At 41.9% G+C, this 20,756-nt stretch overlaps 1 protein-coding gene and 1 long non-coding RNA gene across 2 annotated transcripts; one reads left to right on the top strand and one right to left on the bottom strand.

Moving 5' to 3' along the window:
• Window positions 1-7,642: 7,642 nt before the first annotated feature.
• On the top strand, window positions 7,643-16,720 carry slc2a15a (solute carrier family 2 member 15a). The gene is made up of 12 exons (XM_057048191.1): window positions 7,643-7,822; window positions 9,367-9,465; window positions 10,386-10,546; window positions 10,846-10,970; window positions 11,066-11,211; window positions 11,409-11,541; window positions 11,942-12,129; window positions 12,242-12,352; window positions 13,110-13,211; window positions 13,835-13,910; window positions 14,797-14,924; window positions 15,404-16,720. The coding sequence occupies exons 1-12, from the start codon at window positions 7,778-7,780 to the stop codon at window positions 15,659-15,661; spliced, it is 1,572 nt and encodes a 523-aa protein (XP_056904171.1). The 5' UTR covers window positions 7,643-7,777; the 3' UTR covers window positions 15,662-16,720.
• LOC130534194 (uncharacterized) lies at window positions 10,554-14,598 on the bottom strand. The gene is made up of 3 exons (XR_008952832.1): window positions 13,088-14,598; window positions 11,111-11,564; window positions 10,554-10,967 (listed from the first exon to the last, which is right to left on the bottom strand). It is a non-coding gene; the product is annotated as an uncharacterized LOC130534194 (long non-coding RNA).
• Window positions 16,721-20,756: the final 4,036 nt, after the last annotated feature.

The following is a 20,756-nucleotide window of genomic DNA, read 5'->3' as shown; positions in this document are numbered from 1 at the left end:
AGACAGAGTGTCACAATGGCTGACCATTACACTGATGACATTCAGTCTGCTAACTGGCGCTCCTCCGTATACGCTGCTGGTGGTCAGCTAGCGTGCGCTGGAGTTACGACAAAACAGAGCAAAACAAGAAAAACCTATATGCACTGAAATGTTTGAACCAAAAAATAGGTGTAGACTCTCTCTCTCTCTGTTTTTATATATATGTGTGTGTGTGTGTGTGTGTGTGTGTGTGCGTGTGTGTGTGTGTATGCTTGTACCATTAGTGAGAGCTATCAGAGTCTCTTTGTCCTTAATTTCCCGCCTGTGTGCCTGCGTGCTGAGGTATGTCAGGACAGGAAGCCATGAAGGCGGGGAGGCCATCACCCTCCTGCTGCTGGTGATTTCGCAACAACTTCAACCATAATTACCGCGCACGCCATTTACGGCAACACCAAAACTGATCACTTGCAACATCTCCGGGACCAACATCACTGCAGCGGAGCACTGAAACTGGATTCATTGATTAGTGTTTAACTCGCAGCTTCACTCATTTAGTTCTAGTCTGACTAACCATGCACTTAATTTAAGACAAGCATTAGTGGTCGTTATAGTTTATTGTTGCATTTTGGGCTGAATCATTACTATTATGGATGAAAAGCTTCAATAACGTACTTTTACTTCATTAAAATGTCAAATTGTTGCTCATCAGACCTTCAGGAAATCTCATCAACTTTAGATACATTAAATACATTTAATAAAACACACGAGTCTGAAATTATTCATTTTAGACTTTTTCTTATGACTAAAAACTCTAAATCTTATGGATATTGACTAGTTTATTGCTTGTTACACCCAAAAATGAATATCCATTATTGAAATAATCTACTTTTATGCAAAGATTATGTTGACTACTTTTGCCTTTCCAATCAGTTATTAGCAAACATTTAAAATTTCTGTTTTTCTTAAATTCACTTCGATTCAATCCAGTTTCATTTTTCAGTTTTCACATATTTGGGAAATTGCTCCATAAATTAGGAAATACTGTTAAAAAGCCATAAAGTGATACAATGTTTTGTAAATCGGATTGTGTAACTATGAAAAAAATAATTATAAATTGTTCATAGTTTGAGGTAAGAAGTCATTAAGAGGCAACAGCTTTAGAGATCCATCCTGTAAAATTCCATATTTTTTAAAATTGGAAACCACTCTTTACCAAATCAAAGGCAACAAAATCTAAAACACAAAGTGAACCCATTAAAGGTCTCCGACGAGGACAGTAAATTAAGTGTTAGATGCAGAAATGACTTAAACATAACGTCATAATATACATTTATTTGTTTCTGCTGCCCAAACACAGAGCTTCTCTCCGCTTTCCTCCTGTCCTCGTTGTCACTGGATCCATGTTGGGGGCAGATGTTTGGGCCCCGGGGCAGTTGCTGTCGCTGCACCAGGCTGGTGCCCTTTGTTCATGCTTCACCCCGTCGCCATGACGGCAACGAGTGGCTGGACGGTGGACATTAGTTTGAATCTCAGCCTGCTGCAGAAGCAAACGCTGCTGTAAATGCAGCAACAAGGGAGCTGCCAAAAGGTTTAATTGGCTTAATCACAGAGTATCTGTGGATTCATCCGGAGCACCAGATTAATGTGACAGATCACCTTTATCATTGAGCAGCGTCTCCTCATTAATCCCAGTCTGGCCCTGTACACCTCTGACCAACCAGTGCTCCCACAGTGGCGTTTCTCTTTGACCAGTAGGTTTTTCGGGACCCTGCCTGAGCGTCCGATTGCTCTTTCAGATGTTTTAATTCTTGATCATGTCCTGCTATGTCTGTCTCTGGCCTTCACAGTCCTCCCCCCTAACACCGTCTAGCTCTCCTCACTTTCCCGACATTCCTTTATGGTAAAAGTCTCGTCCGGTGCTTCCAGCCAGCTCTCAGACACTTCTTTGGATTAACTGACCTCCCTGTGCAGGTTCTTTACTGTTATGGCTCCACTCAAAGCTCCACTAACACCTTTAATCCATCCGTGTGCTGGGATCCACGTAGGCTCCTCATGCTGATACTACTGCCCTCATCTCCACAGTGGATGGAGGCAAATGATCTGAGGTCCTTCGAAAGGAGACAGTGGGCAGACTGGTAGAAGCCAAACCTGTCGGCCTCCCAGTCTGGACTGGGATCGGTGCTTAGAGTCGGCCTTCAGCTCAGACTAATAAAACAGCAAAGTGGTGTTGGGATAAAAGATGGTGTCGTCCCACAGTTTTACACTGACCTGACGTCTCAACCTATCAGATATATGATCTCAGATCTGCTCACTATTCACCTATTTAGCATCTCTATCTCCTATTTGTGCCCAGAATGTTATTTCTGGTCTTTTCCAGAGATTACTTTCCATCGCAGGCAAACAAGGCTCATCCTGAACTAAAGAAAAGAACATTTCTCTATTATTAAACCCAAATCATGTCCCCTCTATCCAGACCACATCATATTTACATAAAGAAAAATCTCCCCCATTCCAGATGATTTTATTACATCCTGGAACATTTTGCAGTCACCTCACAGGTTCTATGGTTCTGCCTCCTGGACTGAAATGTTTAATATCCTGTTTTAAGCACAAATATTTGGAAAAAGTAGAAAAGCTTTTTAGTGACAATGATGCTCCATGTGTTTCCTGAATAAAGGTGCACACACACACACACACACACACACACACACACACACACACACACACACGCGTTGCCCCAAAGCTGCCAGATTTATGTCCTGGCTCTGCAGTTATTAAAGCCACATCTTATTGGGAAATAACGTTACATTATGAGAAGCGTCTAACAAATGACACAGACGCTCTGGTAATCAGATTACAGCAGCAGTTAACTCCCACTGCTGGAGCTTCAGGCTGCCTCGGCACATACGCACCTTGATGTGAATGTGCAAATACATTTATCAATTAATCCATTACTTCTCCTCCTTCCTCTGCCTCTTGTGCATCTTGCCCACTTCACTGAATAGACACCCAAAAATGTATAGTTTCTGATTTCTGATAAATACACCAGGAAATGTGTTTCAAGGCATGTTGACATCTATTGGACGTTGATGACTGACTTCCTCCAAGCCCGTCATTCAACCACATATTAACTGACACTCATTAATTATGCACAGTATATGAATAAAATGTATATACAATGTGTGTATCATTGTATCCCCAGGAATCCAGAACATCGCCAACATTTAATAAGCTTTTCTTTTTAAACCAGTGCTGGCTGGGTGTGAATATGGTGTAAAAATGGTTATAAGAAAAATAGCGACACAAAATCACAACAAATATCTCATTTTTGTAACGATTGCTCTATTTTTGACTCTGCATTACAGGTTATCTCCCACGAGGTGTCGCAGTTGAACAAAATTAATGGTTTGCGCGGTGATTTCCTCACAAATAAAAAACAGATGTAAATGACCTTGTGGTCGGTTATGAGGCACTAATTGATGTTAAATCCCAAAACTTCTACAATGGTCTTTTCAATCAACACTTGATCAACACCCCTTTTAAATGTACTGATTTTTAAAAAGCTACAATTTTTTTTACAGCATTTCTAAATAAGTGCTGAGCATCACAAGTTTCATTTTCAATATAAAGCGGGTTAAGGGGGCTTATTAGATTATTATAATATTATTTACAATATTATATATTTGTTACAATTAGTATTGGAAAGAGTGCTGTTTTGTATTACATTTCTCCTTATTTGGAAATAAATACATTCGATTTGTAAGTTGATGTTCTATAAGGGGAAACTATAGAAACCAGTTTGACGAGTTCAACTGCTGTATTTAATTCACTAAGCAGATTCTCACTATGTCCTCACAAGTGCTGCTTTAACCTGAATTATATTGGAAGTTTTATAAACACACCTTCGCAACATGCATTTTTAATGGTTTCCTTCTGTAATCACATCTCAGCTGCTGCACTGAGGCGACACCTCTACTCTCAGACAGGAGGATTTGGGTCACTTTGCATTTACATTATTCACTGTGACAAGGAAACAAACACGTAACGTGGAGCGAAGTACTAGATCTGAAGACGTGCACGCAGGCACTTCTCCACAGAGTCGGTCTTTTAGCACATTTAAGGCCATTACGTATGGAGTCAACTGTCAGCAGTGGGAAGCGTACACATTTTCAGTGTCATGTTTTACACACACACATATGCAGGAAGACACAAACACATCTTCTAGCATAAGTAATGACAATGTTTCACGATGGCGACACCGTGACAAGTGGTGCGTGTGTGTGTCTGAGTATTATTATGGCTCGTACCAGAATATTGGCAACAAATGAGAGCCATCCGTTTCCTTCCTGGCAGCTGGTCCCTCCTCCTAATGGCTTCCCACTGACCTGCTGGGATTAAATAAAATAAAACAGCATCTACCACAACGTTATCATCACTAAACATAGTAATGTGCCATCCTTTGTAAAAGCACTATCACTACTGTTATTACTGTAGACCTACATCAATAATAAGCACTATACAATGTAGCTACTAATGCTGCAACAGCCGTCATCGCTACATCTTTAACCTCGTCGCTCCAGAGTTCGCCAGGGCTGATGAAGAGTTTTGACCCTCTGCAGTTTGCTGAGTCAAACGGAGCATATAAACTTCTCCAGAAATGAGAATTTTATGTGACTTTTGTACTGCGAGGTCTCCAGCCATTAATGTTCAAATAAAACTGTATTTTAAAGGTGTGTAAAGGAAACATTCCTTGGTCCAGGAAACAGATAGCACAGCTTTTCATGGAGCTTGGAGCTTTAATTCAGCAGTAGCTGATCCGCCAAGCGTTTTCAGTTCTGTTCCACATCAGCAGAAGCTGGATGAAGATGGACTTCAAACCGTAATAATGTGAAGGACGTTTCGAATGATCGTCCAACCACCCGGCTCTCAGATGATGCTGGTACCCTGGAACCTCTCACGCTGCATTATCTTCTTCTCTTGAGGCTGAAACCAGCTTTGACAAGTAGCTCTCAGGTCTGTCCTGCCGAGGGTCTGGAGGTTTTTCTAGAAAAGCCTGGACTTCTGTGATTTCTGCAGGGTCTCGGAGAAAGAGCAAGACTCTGTTTGGGTCATGGGTTTTAGGTTTGTCCTTATTCCAAACACCACATTGGTCGCGCCTTTCTTGTATTTTGAATTGTTACATCAGTCAGCTGTTGACAGTTGTCACACCTGTGTTTCATTCACCTGCATCAGTCCCAGGATTCAGGTGACGGTTCCTCATGCGCCTGTTGCCAGAGTGGTTTGAGCTCAATGCCAGACTTTCAGTGTAACTTCTGGGACCGTTTTCCGACCCTGCCTGTACCTGACCTGCTTGTCTCGCTTCTCACCGAGTTGTCTGTCTGACCTTCTGTCTGACCGTCTGTCTGCCTGCTCCCCCGCCTGGTTTTCCTCTGTCTGATCTCCTGACTCCTCAGACTTATTGACTTGGGTTACTTGCCAGTGGAGTAAATTCTGCTTGTGTGGGTTTATCTTTTGCTGTGGATCACCTGTTCATCGGTCCTGAAGCTGTTAAATCTCTAATCAACGTCTTTTGTCAATCACGCCTCAGTTTTTGTGAGCTACATCATTCATTCTGTGAATCAGTTGAAAGGGAACAATGGTTTTGTCCACCATGACGTGTGTTTAATATTTTCTGGAAGATAGTTTTATCTGTCTGTACAATATATATATAATATAATTGTATATATTGCATTGATGAAAACCACAACGTGTTCAATAAAATGTGGATTTGACTGGATGAGGTAGTTATATTGACTTAGATTTAACCAGAGCCATGCTGCTGTAAATTTAGTCCGCTCGGCTGACTCTTGAGGCCCCCGAAGCTCAACACATGAAGGAGGAGAAGGAAGTCTTAGACGTGTCTCAGATATGATCCAACTTCCTGCTTGAAAGCTTTTTCCACCCAAATTTATATGAAGGCTTATATTTCATTCTACTCATGAGTGTATATCAATTTCATCTCATTGGTTTGTGTCTGAATTTTAAATTCTAGTTTATATGATTATTGACAGACAGAAGCAGTTTTTAATAGGAAGGGAACCTGGAAAAAACTCCTGCATCCTTTGGTGGCCTGGAACGACCCTTTGACCCTTTACCAGTCACCTCCCACAGTGAGAGGACAAACCAGGAGCAGGATGGGGAACAAAGGGGCTTAAGCCTGGGTGCACGTGGGCCCGTAAGACAGCGATGAAGAACAACAGCCCAAGCAGGCTCTGCCCTGGAGCTCTTTATGGGTCAGATGTTTGAAATATGCCACCTGACCCAGAAGCTTCAATGATACATATTTGGACACTGAAGCCAAGTGGGAGGAATCTGTAAGGAGATCTTTTATCACCTGGTCTGTTCAGAGAGTCTCTGTAGCCTCATCTCCAAAAATGCTCCAGGCAGGTCAGTCGTAAGATTGTCGTCTGGCAACATTGTGATGATATTTGGCACACGGCCACTGGGACGACGCTCTTATCAAGATTGGGGACAAGAGAGAGATTTACAGTAGGATAACGTCCTAGATGACTGTCAAACAGAGGTCAAACTCTCTGTGTCTGAACCTAAAACGTATTCTTAGTTTGTTATATGCCGTTTTATTTATTCCACATGTTCCAAATAACATATTATAATAAAATAGTTTATTGTTACTTCAAACATGTTTGGTGAGAAATTATCACGATAATTTCATTTATTTCATTATTTCTTATTTCATTATTTGCTGTTCTGTTTTTATCTTTATCTTTTATCTGTTTTATCTGTTTTTATCTGCATTTCGTTGCCTTGTACTTGTGACATGTGTAATGACAATAAAGTTGAATCTAATCTAATCTAATCTAATCTTTTAAGTCTTTTTTTAAGGAATGTTGCTAACAAAGCTAAGGAAAACAGCTTTTCGTGCAGCAACAGTGGGGTTAAAGTTACTGGATTATGAAAAGTGGAATGCTACACACAGTAAGTGATCCGAAATGCTGCTGATCCGAAGTTTTAACCTAAAGTTCATTTTCTATCCAACAGTGTCCTGCACTGCACCATGTTTGGCCACAGAAGTGTTGCTTGTGTGTACAGGACCCACTCTCACCTATTTTTAGTGCTTTCTGACTCTTTCAACTAACTACAGAGCTCCATTTTACTCTCAGGACTTTACTGAACCAATTCTTTCCCAACATGTGTGCAGGTCCATCAGGTTGTGAGCATTTGCCTGCTTGAGTTACATGAAGCTCCTTTATATGGATGCAGAAAAATGAAGCTTAAATCGGATAATATTTACTGCATATAAAGTTACCTTAAGGTGATAAGTTACTTTATTACATGTTTTTCACCCATTCTAGTGAAATTATCTGTATCCCATTGACCATTTCTGTGAATTATAGAGTAAAATCACAATCCTGGATTTTTTTTTAAAGCTTTTAATATGTTTTCCCTGTTTCCTCTTCAACTCTTTCTTTTTAATAAATCACCTTCTGCAACCCTCCCTTCCCCTCTTTCTCCTCTTTCCTTCCAAATTCACTTAAGAGTTAATTGCTTCCAACAAGCTTCTCTCTCGGTGTGTCACGTTGCTCTCCGTCATGTGATGTGTGTGACGTCGTGTGTGTGTGTGTGTGTGTGTGTGTGTGTGTATGTGTGTGTGTGTGTGCAGTTGTTTTGGGGAAAGTGAATGAGCAGGACAAGTTCAACCATCGTGTGTGGACCTCCTACAAGATCCATGACATGCTGTGCTGCATAGTGAGATAACTCCATTTTGATGTTTGGAATCATATCACAGGGATATTTTTAAATGGCCGAGGAGCACCTTATTCCACCATCTGACCGAATCACATCGGTAAGTTTAGACGAACTGCAATGAGCAAATACGTAAGGTCTTTTTACTCACTGTTTCTAACCATTGTGACAGCATCCGCTGAGGTTTATGACCGACAGCTCAGTATCTTCAGTGTAGATGAGTCGCTGCACTGAATCATAGCCGTCAAATAGAATACTCGGAGTGAACTACTGCTCTGTCTCAAACTAGGTGACCAACTACACATTGAAAAACTGAAGATGACTGTTTTATTTATTTATTTATGATTCTTGACCATGATTTCCCGTTTGTGGTCATGAGGGGGTGCTGGGGTCCATCCCAGCTGCATAGGGGTGAAGGCAGGTCCATCCCAGGGCCCTATGTGAGCATTTGGGGGTTGGTTACTGTGCTCAAGGGTACCTCGGCGATGTTCTGGACGTGTTCTGGCACCTCCCCCTGCTACCTTTCATTTTTTGTCTGAACCGGGGCTCGAACCAACAACCCTCCACTTCAGCCCAGTCTATATATAGACAGATATGTACAGTAGTAATACAAGAGAGGATGGAGAGTTGTAGCAACTTAACGGGCTCCTTAAAGTTCATTAAAATCTGTTGATAATTTCAGCAAGACAAACAGGCACAGAAACAAACGCAGGCTGTCACATAACATCTTCGCCGGAGGCGGTGAGGATTTGGAGGATTTGGAGGCATCATCAAACCCCCTCAGGACGTAGTATGGATCAGTGTGTAAAATTCCCTTGAAGCTAGCTGACAATAAAGAGTTGACTGGATGAATTGTAATGTGCTATTTGAGTCCACCCACGGCCTTTTTATATTGGACAAACTAAAACATTACATTAAAAGTGTGATTCCGGCTGTGGCCTGTAAAATGTGTGGTGGGTTTGACCTGGCCTGCATTTACTGCTAACAGGAGGCAAGATTAGTTTAACTTTTTACCTCCTTCAATTTAAATAGCTGTCTATAGAAAACATCTGTAATGTAGATGAATATTGAAGGTGCATTTTAAAAAAGACCATTTATTTCCGTTATTATTACTCTTCCCAGTGGGTGAAGCGAATATACGGCATGTTTTAATTAGATGCTTCCCTTTTTCTGACATGAGTCTGATGAGTCTGATGATGATGATGATGATGATAATGATAATGATGATGATGATGATGATGATGATGATGATGATGATGATGATGATGATGATGATGAAACCAAAAGGTTGGAGGGGCTGGCTGACACATCGGTGGCCTCAAGCTCCGTATAAATTCCTGACGCAGAGAGTTAATATGGACCAACAGTCGTTAGCATGTATGAGTAGAGGTCTGAAGCTGATTTATTATCCTTATACCTGTTTTAAAGCCTTAACTAACATCAGGATCAAGCAACAGCTGATGCTTTCCTTATTTCAGCCATTTTCCCTGAGACCTGTCTGGACTAAAGTCAAACTGGACCATTATTGGATGGATATTTCCACTGATCTATACCTTGGCCACTGCTGCTGCTGTGCTGCTACATCTCCTAGTTATAGGAGCGTGTCCTCCATTGGGTGAACTCTTCTTCTTCTGTGTTTTACAGCAGCTGACTGCCTCCTTGTTAGCAGTGGCATTCCTCACCTCCTTCGGGAGCTCTATGCTGTATGGCTACAATCTTGCTGTGGTCAACTCTCCTGCTGGGGTACGTCTGGAATTTTAAGAATGACAAGATGGTCTGATGTTGAATCAGATCATCTAATCAGTTTAGATCACAATCTTTCACTGCCTTAGACAAATACACAGAAATCTGGAAAAAAAGTGATTTTGACAAACTTTCCCGAAATATGTCTGATGTTGTGAAACCTAAAAGTTCCCAAATCATAAAATTGTGGCATAAACCCTCAGAACTTTAAGGGAAGTTTTTTAATTAATTATTGTGAGCTCTCTGATAATGTGTAGTAAATAGTCAGGGAACAGATTATGTGAATAAAGTCCATCTGGCTCTCACCTGAGAACTGAATCAGTGTTGAACAACTCGTGCCTTCACATGGTACAGTCATTACTACCAGATAAGGAGCCAAATATTTCCAAAAATGGATTAAAAAAAAGACCTTGTTCTTGGTCCTGTGTGAGCCACATGATGCACAAACTACGGCTTCTTGTAAAAGAAAGGAATGCAGCCTGAATTTCTCAACCGGGTGACCTACCAAATCTGCATTAGGCCCATATAGCATCTAATAGAACATAATTAGAGTGGCTAAAACTACTCTGTAGTTCATTATACAGTAGTTACAGCTGCTATTCAGCATAAATTATACATGTATATTAGAGGTCCAGTCAATATCCTATAAAAAAAAACCAATGCAAAAAATATGTGTAAATCTCTGGTAATGATCCCGTCACCAGCCTGCCATTGCACCAAAATGAACCACTTTGGTCACATCATTTAATTTAACTGTAATTAAGATTTATCTCGTAATTGGGGGTTGTTGGATTTATTGGATTCTATGAGTGTGTTGAATATCAAACCCTGTCCTCACAATGCAGGTACCATGTGTATTCTTCATCACACAGCCATCAACAAATAATCTTGCTTTTCACCTTTGCCTCACCAATTTTCAGTACATAAAGGACTTTTACAACAAGACAATGATAAATCGAACTGGAGCGGCGCTCACTGAAGAGACCCTAACCATCATTTACTCGCTGACCGTATCTATCTTCGCTATCGGAGGTCTGCTGGGCTCCCTGATTGTGGGCATGCTGGTCACCCGCTTTGGCAGGTGAGACGTGAGCTGCACAAGTGTGGGAGCTCTGGTCAGCAAGTGGAAGGTGCAGTGATCTCCAAAAAGCAGAAAGTGAAACAAGAAACACTCTTTTCAATATTCTAATCAATGTTAGTGTATTATTTTGGTTTGAAAAGGGGGGAGATGATAAGATGCTAAATGTTGGGCACCCCAGGAGACTTGACCTCTCAGTGAACCTCCACCAGCATCAAAGCCTGCTGGGGATCCATCGTGCTTTAGGGTTAAAGAATAGATTTAATCAAGTTCCAACAAGTCTCCTCGCTCTGTCCCATCAGGAAAGGGACGGTGGTAAAGACAACAATGCTGGTGTTTATTGCTGGTTCCCTCATGGGCTTCAGCAGGATTTGCAAGTCACCTGAGATGGTCATCATTGGCCGCTTCATCACAGGGATTCATTCTGGTGCACACACACACACACACACACACACATACACAGAGTCAGAGGGAGGTATCTCATGAGGAGTCAATTAATGAAATGTTCTCTTTTAACTGCAGGTATTTCATTAAGTGTTGTTCCAATGTACTTGGGGGAGATTGCACCTAAGAGCTTGCGGGGCTTCCTGGGTTTGGTGCCCTGTATATTCATCAGCACCGGCGTCTTCCTCGCACAGATTCTTGGCCTACATGAGCTGCTGGGGAAGGTAATCCAGCCCTGAGAAGTAATCAATCAGCCTATGAAACGATCACAAATAAAGCTGAAACTTTTAGAATAGCATCTGTGTATTTTTTTTATTGAGGAAAACATTCTAACTAACATAACGGATCACTTCAAATGCTTCAAATAGTCCACATTTCTCATCTTTTCTGTGTGAACCAGAACAGTTGACATGTGTTACAGGAGGAGTACTGGCCCCTTTTTCTCTCAGTGGTGGTGGTGCCCACCTTTGTCCAGTTAATGCTGTTGCCATGGTTCCCAGAGAGTCCACGTTACCTCCTGATCGAAAAGGATAATATCCATGCCACCATCACAGGTCAGTATGCAAGATAAGGAAGGCTTTAGAGGAGAAAGGGAAGAAAATGAGATTATTTCAGATAAAAATCAGTGCTTGCGTACATTTGTATTTGTCTCTCTGTTTCAACTTCTGATATGGTTGTTAGCATTAGATACTTAGTAAATAATACTTAGTAAATAACGCTTAATTGGGATTCTGCATCCTGCAACATGGTGCATGGTGCAACGTGGATCTGAGGTTGTCAAGAAAGTAATCATTTTGTCCTCTGAATCTGAATAAAACAGCTATTTTTAAGGGAGAGCCAACTCAATATGCTAATATTTCCCCCTACAATGGGCATCATTGTAGTAACCACGGTTGTAAACCCAAGTTCTCAGTTCCGTGTCCGAACCGCGCTGCTCCCTGTCCTGTCTCTCAGCCCTGAAATGGTACAGAGCCAACTGCAACATCCAGGCAGAGATCGAGGAGATGCAGGAGGAGCAGCGCTCGCTGTCAACGCTGGAGACTCTGTCAGTATGGAAACTGGTGCGGGACGACACGGTCCGCTGGCAGGTGCTCAGCGTGGTGGTCATCAACATCGGCATGCAGCTGTCAAGCATCGATGCCGTGAGTTAACAGTAACAGCTCCCGCTTCATTCCTGCCTTCACATCTGGCTGTAGCAAAGCAGAAGGAAGGATCTAAAAAGGAATTCCCTCTCTTTCCCTCTGCATGTCTCAGATCTGGTTCTATACCAACGACATCTTTGAGAATGCAGGGATCCCGCCACCAGAGATCCCCTACACCACGGCAGGAACAGGAATTATCGAGATCGTCGCTGCACTCGTCGGGGTAAACCTGAAAATTAGAGTATTTAACATAGATGTGTGTGTGTGTGTGTGTGTGTGTTAGGGAATTTAACTGCCTAATGCCTCTCGATATTGACATCGTACTTAAAGGTTAGGTGTAAAGCGCGAAGTCAAAGCAGACAAGTTCCTCCCACACGGGGTGTCTTAAACATAAGATATCCAGCTGGAAATTTAAGATGAGGTCCTGACTGGTGCTCACAGGTCCCATGTTAAATAAAATTAAAACCTCTGTTAATTTAACCTACAGGAAATCCCCAAACTTGACCTCATTCAGTTTTACATTTGCCCTTAACTCATTCAGCCCTCAGCAGTATGTATTAAACATCCTGGTGTGGTGATCAGGTGACAGTCATGTGACTGGGACAGGAAGTGTCCTGGTGGAAAATGGTGTAATCGCCTGCATGTGAAAATTGAACTAAGTCGCTCATTGAAAACGGATGTTTTTTTAATAGCAAAGGTCACAGGAAAATGCTGGTCGATATGTAGCAGCCTGCTCGGTCACAGCAGAGAACAGCTTAATAAATTCAAATGTGGACCAGAAATAAGTTTTAACATTGTTTATAAAGAATTTTGATAATTCAAATGTGTTTGTTATGGGGCTTTTTTGCATTTTATGTGTACAAAGTCTCATTTTGATAACCTCACGGCCCATAAAGACCTGGCCTGTGGTGCACCCCCATCGGTTTCCTTTGGGTTAATAATATTCTGTGTAACTGACCTGAGTTCTTCTCTGTCCGCAGTGTTTCACCATAGAAAAGTTGGGGCGGAGGCCTCTGATGATTGGAGGGTTTGCAGTGATGGGCGTGTGCAGCGTTGGAATCACAGTGGCCTTCAGTTTACAGGCGCGTTCATGCTCGCATCCATATCTGCGCATGTTCTTGCTTTCCAGTGTCTCTTCCTTGACTGCTTTAACCCTTTCGGGGGCCCGGAGAGGCTGGCACAGCATGTGGATGAAGGCGGGGTACACCCCTCAATGAGTTGCCAGCTCATCACCGGGTCCTGTCTGAGCTTTTGAGGGTTGGGTATCTTGCTCAAGGGTATCTCGGCAGTGCTCTGAAGGCTTCCTGGCCCAACCCTAACCCTAACCAGAACCAGAGTCTCAAGTTCTGTCCGCACCGGTGATTGACAGTGTTAAGTTAATATGAACAGAAGAGAGCTCTTAAGTCACCTGGTCTGTGCCAAGTGGTGCCGTTGAAGCCTACAGCGTCCGTCCTGCATGAAACAGTGATGAAGCGAAGCTACACAGAAGCGCCGTCTTTATTAGCTGCTGCAGAGATGGCAGTTTGGGAGCTGAAGAAAGACGAATGACACCTCCTTTATCGGGGGAAGAGTATCCGCGAACATCTGTCTCCTTCACTTGAAGCTGGCAGGACGCGTTCCACTGCAGTCCCGCAGATCTGATGATTCCCATGAAGATAAACAGAGCTGGATATTCATTGCTTCTTCACGGTTCATCTCCCCGCAGGCTCAGCTGTCATTCATGCGCTACATCAGTGTCTGCTGTGTGATCGGCATCATCGCTGGCTTCTGTATTGGTCCAGGCAAGTCGCTCTCTAACCCTAACCCTATTTTCAATGATCAGAATTGAATTGCTTATCATATAAATAATATGCTAGCTTTGTATATAATGAAAAATCCTGAAAATGTTTGGTTCTTATACATACACAAATACAAATAATCTTTCCACTCCTAACATTGCGTGAGAATAATGTGGTAAAGTGAAGTTAGCAGTTAGGTTGTCAAACCTTCCATGTTGCTTGAATATCTGTAATCCAGGAATCCAAAGGTAACAAGTAGACTAAAGCCTAATGTCTAATGGAGACAGATGGAACTACTATCGCAGAAAAACTGCCCCTGAAGGCGCTTTGTTATAAAATGGCTCTCTCTTCAGGTCAATTGGTGCAATGACGCCTTCTGTGGACCTAAAACTGTTTCTTCCACAGTGACAAATACGCCCATAAATGTTAATGTATGCAATTATGCATTTTCTGGGTAATTCGCGTTCATTTTTCTCTATAAAAGAGAGACAAATGCGTTTTTAATGATATAACAGAATAATGAAAGAGGAGCAGGCGAACACGCTGTCATTGATATATTTGATTCTCATCTAGGCAGCGTTGTTGGTTCATTTTGCTTCTCTAATTGGCATCACATGAGCTCTGTTGTTGAAAGGAAATCTACATATGATTCTCTACCAATGTTTTACATGGACAGAGAATATTTGATGCTCTATCAAGCAGCATAATGAGCCAGTTCCGTTGTGGACAACATCGTACCTATAGACTACACACATGTGATTTATAAGCCTCATCTGGGTTTGCGATGGTTTTAAAAGGTTTCAGTTTGTGGTGTTTGATTGCTTTATTCATCCAAACCAGAGAAGGGGGTTCTGTCTGTTCTCAGCATCACTGTTGCGTTTGTTTCCAGCGGGGGTCCCGTTCCTGATAACTGCGGAGCTGTTCAAACAATCCCACCGCCCAGCAGCCTACATAATTGGAGGTTCGCTTAACTGGGTGTCCAACTTCACTGTGGGCTTCATCTTCCCTTTCATGCAGGTGAGAGCCGTGACTCCAAACCAAACAGGTGGGCTGCAGGTTCCAGGATGCCTGAAATGTGTCGTGTCCCTTCTCTGTTACACACTCATGCTGGTTGTGGTCTCATCAAGCAACCTTGTCTTCCAGATAGGAAGTAACCCTTGTAACAAAACAACTTCTTGAATTGTTTGAATGTAACTCATCTGGTTTGCTGTGAAAGGTGTTTAAAAATGTTGACAGCAGATGGACGGGAGAGCTTTTAAATGCAACATTTTGTGAGGAATGATGGTAAAAATCCCAATTTCTGGGTGTATTCATGTTTATTGGTTCCAGGACAAAAAGGGTGACTGGTGCTGGTGTTGGTGCAGTGGTTTAATTTCAACTTCATTTCAGATCCACAGTTTAATGTGCTTCTGTGAAACATTTAATGCCTTCCTACATCAAATACTGATCTTTTGCTGATCTGTTCTGCTTTTGTCTCCTCTTCGCTGCCCCTCCAGATGAGTGCTGGTGCTTACAGCTACCTGGTGTTCGCCACTGTTTGCTTCTCAGTGGCCATCTACGTCTACTTCATTATTCCAGAGACCAAAAACAAAACTTTCATGGAAATCAGCCAAATGTTCTCCAGGAAGCAGCCAATCATGGACACCCAGGGCCTCATCCTGGGGGACCAGCTGCAGCTGAAGAAGATGAACGGCTACGGAGGCCTCGAGAACGCATCCCTGGACTTCAACAGCTCTTCCTCTTACCGTAACTGACGTTCCGCCTCTCCCTGTGGCTGAACGGCCCTAAATTATATCACACTCTTCTGATTTGCACATAGAATCTAAAAAAAAAAAGAAAAAACCTGCCTCAACTGACCGAGTTGCACAAATTCTTTTATATACACGATGTCCCCAAATTGAGATCTGAAGCTCTTGTACTGTTGTCGTTATGAATTGGAGAGAGTATAAATATAAGTTTAACCCTTTAACATATACTTACTATGGTCTCACTAGGATGCAGCCTGTAGAGATGAAAATACTCCAAAGGAAAAACACAACCTCTCCGTCAATTCTGTTTTTCAGTCCTAATTTTTTCCATATTATACCATTAATGGAAATCCTATGGAAAAATACCCCCACACATTATTTTAAGGATTAACACTATTAGATGTATTAAATGCCTATACTTTTCTGTAAATATGGTTAAAAAATTAAAGATATTTATTCAAGCTTTTAACTCCAAATATAATTGAACTTAAGGAAGGAAGCGCCTAAAGGAAACTGACACCGCGCATGTTCAACACATATGAGCGTGACACCCCATCGGAGCATTTTGTCGGATTATTTGGAGATTACCTCTTCATTAACAGTTCCCATTGGATGTTCATGGATGTTCTCGCCTACCTCCAGGTTTATATTCCTGTGTGTTGAACTGGGGTCATTTTGACTCAGTTGTTTTTATATTATTTCAGCCTTCATTAAAAGTAGACGTGACCTTCAACTTGCTCCTCAATGCACAGTCGACTTTAAATATTTGAACTCATTGGGCTTTAACATTCAGAAAAAAACTACTTTGGTTGTTTGTTTGTTCTGGTTTTTTTTAACATTTTTTCATGATTAAAATTTATCATTAATATTTGATTCAAGATTGCTGAAAAGTCAACGAGCTTTAGAGTCAAATTGACTTTAATCACACTCTTTATATGTCTGCTGTAGAACTGGGAGATATTTTGAATTTCCTCTGGTTGCCTCGTTCCCATCAAAAACATCATTTGTTTCATATTACAGAAAGTGTGAGATATTGATGCAAACAAATAAATAAATAATATTGGACTTTTAACTTTGTAATAGCTAAAGATCAGATGGCATGCTTCCTGTCCTCGTATAGAAGATATGTCACATGTTTCTTTTATGTAGAAAGTATTATTTTACGGTTTTACTGTCATTAAATCTCTCTTGAATTGCTGTTAGTGGGGTGAACGTAACGTAATACTGTTATGGTCATTTTATTTAATGTACGTTTTGGGATTTATGATCCCCAAAAGGAACATTCTTATAAATAATCCATAATCAATTCCTTTTTGTATTTTTGTGCCATTTTATACATTTAGACGAGGACACGAGGGAGGGAGCCTCTTCCTCAACCTTTGACACGTGTTGTTACCGTGCGTCGCCGACAGGTGGCGCTTACCGATAATGATAGAACCAGTTGTCCCAGCAAAGAGGCGTCATCTGTCACCTGTCAGCTATTAAACTTGAGGATGAGACGAGTTTTTACTGCATAAAGCTTATGTTAAGGCTACATTAGATTTTTCTTCTAACTTACATCAGTCTCAAGACGATCCAAACACAATAAAAAACATGGGTGCATCTTTGGTCCATGTGCACACTGCAATAACACCCATCCAAATACAAAACTAGAAAACAAGACTCAGGTTATATGTCAGCAGACTGGGGGTAAACAAAACTTGACACATGAAACACGAATTTACAATAAACCTGAACAGATCCTGAGCGTAACAGTAACGAAGGTTCATGTCTGCAGAGCAATTTATCGAGGTCGAAAGTTGATTTATGTTGTGCTGCTAGAAAAGTCTCACGTTCCTTTAAGGTGATCACAGACTGCTTCGCGCCTCTGAAACAAAGAACAAATCAGTCCTCGTGTCTCACACATTACAGGCGGTACAGCCTGTGTGTCTCTGGCAGATAGTTGCTAAACATGACACTTCTGTGCCACAGGTTGTTAGCGGTCGTACAGCCAGGTCACATGATTATTCATGATGGAGCGTCACAAAAAACGGCTCTGTGGTTACACATTATAGCCCCATATAAATACCTACAGTACAGGGGAGAGATGAGGCCTCCGGCCAGCCCACGGAGGCTGCAGGAGTAACTCATGCTTAAAGAATCATCATTAGAAAGTATCAGAATTCACAGTACAGATACCACAATAGCTTTACCCAGCAGCAGCAGCTGCTATGAATTGCAGGTTGGATGCTCAAAGGTGTGTGTTGTGACAAGAAACGGCTACTGCCAAGAGGACTGTGTGTAGAGCTCTAATCAGAATGAGGTCAGAACAGTTGGACTTCAGAAGTCTCCACAGTTCAGGAAGTTTATAAGTCAGAGGAATTCTTCACAAGCTTCCTGTTAATGTAAAAGAAATAGTAAAAGAACACACAGCTCCTTCATGGCGTATTTCAGGTGCCCCTTTGACTGTAAAAGATGGACTCTGCTCTTCAGGACACATTGCTGGTTGAGGGATTTTGAAGAACTGTAATAACAGTAGGTAATAATCATTTGTGAATTGTGTTCTGTTTCTTTTATTTTACATAATCTAAGAACATTCGGTGCATCTGCTGCAAATGTCTCCATAGAGTAAATTAATGACTATTTTTATTAGTGAAACTTGAAAGTTCCATATCAAAGGCGGTGTATGGTTTGTCCCCAAATATAGAGCTGTGCTGCAGAGCTAGCAGAGGGTGGGGGTGAGGGAGGGGGTATCGTGAGCCTGTTTTAAATGTTAATCAACACCACCTCACCCCCAGGCTACAGACAGGAGCACAGATGCTTGAATGCTAATGCAGAGGGCCAATAAGCATCCAGAACTGGGCCAGTTTCTGTCGACTGTTCCGCTACTCACATGTTTATTCTCCCACATCATTAAATCTGGGCTAATGTGGATTGTGGCCTTTTATTCCTCAATGAATGTGAGTTAGGGCTTTTTCCACCTGCTGGCTTTGATGTAGACCAGCAGTGTGTGTGTGTGTGTGTGTGTGTGTGTGTGTGTGTGTGTGTGTGGTGTGTGTGTGTGTGTGTGTGTGTGTGTGTGTGTGAAAATAAGGTTATTGTCAGGGTCAAAGGTTAATGATTAACCATTTAAGAGGTCCCTAACAATGCCAGGTATGTTTTTTTAACTGCCACTGCATTACGGACGGACGGACGGACGGACGACGGACGGACGGACGGACAGACAGACAGACAGACAGACAGACAGACAGACAGACAGATAGACAGATAGACAGATAGACAGATAGATAGATAGATATAGATAGATAGATAGATAGATAGATAGATAGATAGAGATAGATAGATAGATAGATAGATAGATAGATAGATAGATAGATAGATAGATAGATAGATAGATAGATAGATAGATATGCTTATTACACGTGCAGTAGAGCATTAGTACAATATTCACCTGTAAGGTGGTGCTTTGCTTTACTACCTTTGTAGATGCTCCATTTCACCGTTTGAACATTCAGATCAGCACCAGGATCGACATCCTGCTATGATGCGACTGCTGATGAAAGCACCACTAGTGGGCACTGTTGGTGTGTTGGAAACCTGCGTTTTCACCACCACAGAACAAAGCAGCAGGTGTGTCAAAGACAAATGTGGGAACGAGAAGTCGTCGTTAAAGTTCCGTCAGATTGGGGGCCTGCCCGGACCCTCAGACTTGCCCTGGCTCCCGGGAGTTTCCTCTCGTTTGATCACAACAATTATTACTCTGCAGGCTCACAACGACGTCAGAGCCACCCGCCTCCATTCACTGGCAAACACGACGCAGACAAGTTATTACTCTGTTCATTTACGACCTCCAAAACAGCCAATACACCAATACGTGGCTCAATACGCAAGGCCGCCCTCGGTGTCTGTGACCTGTTGTGCAGGGGCAGTTTACCTTGAAACTTATTTGAAGTCATTGTATCAGAAGTGTCTCATTGTGTAGCCGACCCTCATCTCAAAAAGAAGCAACAGTTCACAACTACCTGCAATGGTGGATCCCCCAATGCAGCTCAAAAGGGAGAGTGTCTGCCTCTGTGAATAACAATGCACCAGTTTCCCAGTTGCGGCCTCTGTGTTTGGTCCCTGGGATCTCACGGTGCACTGTTCTATGGGGCCCTATGAAGGCTTCTTTTACGGTCGCTAATACACGAAACGCAACAATGGCAGGTCCAACACTTGCTCCTGAGACTCGAGCGGGCTTGTAAAAATGCACTCAGCTGTGGATTTTGGGGAGCTCAGTAGCTTTTTGTTGGGTGCAGATCTCCAGTTGAGCCTGTTTGAAGTAACCGTCCACAACTAACGGAGTTTCAATGAGCTGCTGATGGAAACATGATAGAGTTCTGCTCAGTTATTGTGATGGTTACATCCTCCATACTGGTCACTCCTGCTCTGTTCACTGTGCATTTCTGTACAAGATTATTTTAAACATGAACATCAATCTGACTTTATATGGAGAGAATACATAATACCTTTATTCAAAGTGTCAATATGATGTGATTTAATTACAATAACATTTAACCTTGATCTTAGATCGGATTAAAATGCACAATCGATTATGGTTATCCAGTCATAGACCAAACATATTTCCTCTACATTGGACACTTCTGACAGAGGAGAAATGCTGTTTTGTTTTGCTGAATCATTTGGTGGAAAATCATCAATCAAACATGTAACATAACAATCAAACATGTACAAAGAAATTCAAAATGACGTTCAAATTGACACAAAGTCAGACTGGTGATGGAGAGACATTTGTCCCACCCCAGATCTGAGGACGATTTACTGGGAAACTAACTTAGAAATGCATTTATCATGTCATTTAAATGTAAACATTATTGTTTTTGTATTTAGTACAGAGGATGTAAAGAGGCCTCAGCCCTAATAATTATGGATTTTCTTCTTCCACATTGGCTTATAATGCACTCGTAAAGGATTTGACATATATTGGTAATTGAAAGAATTAGATCCATGTATTGGCTTTGTAAACCATGAAATGCTGTATCTATAGAAGACCGGTCGAGTGAGGCAGGATTTGCAGACTTCTTGCGCATTCACGGCATCTATGAAACCTGGTCAAAGGCTT

This window comes from Takifugu flavidus, chromosome 11 (assembly GCF_003711565.1).
Source record: "Takifugu flavidus isolate HTHZ2018 chromosome 11, ASM371156v2, whole genome shotgun sequence".
Classification (NCBI taxonomy): Eukaryota; Metazoa; Chordata; class Actinopteri; order Tetraodontiformes; family Tetraodontidae; genus Takifugu; species Takifugu flavidus.
The sequence above is the reverse complement of the archived record's forward strand: the minus strand, read 5'-3'. Positions and strand labels throughout refer to the sequence as shown.

What these genes read in the sequence shown, in the direction of transcription:
- slc2a15a (XM_057048191.1), top strand. Translation starts at nt 7,778, where the DNA reads ATGGCCGAGGAGCACCTTATTCCACCATCTGACCGAATCACATCG. An exon ending in TGGTCAACTCTCCTGCTGGG is followed by an intron (nt 9,466 to 10,385) that starts GTACGTCTGGAA and finishes ACCAATTTTCAG; the next exon opens with TACATAAAGGACTTTTACAA. An exon ending in TCATCTTCCCTTTCATGCAG is followed by an intron (nt 14,925 to 15,403) that starts GTGAGAGCCGTG and finishes CTGCCCCTCCAG; the next exon opens with ATGAGTGCTGGTGCTTACAG.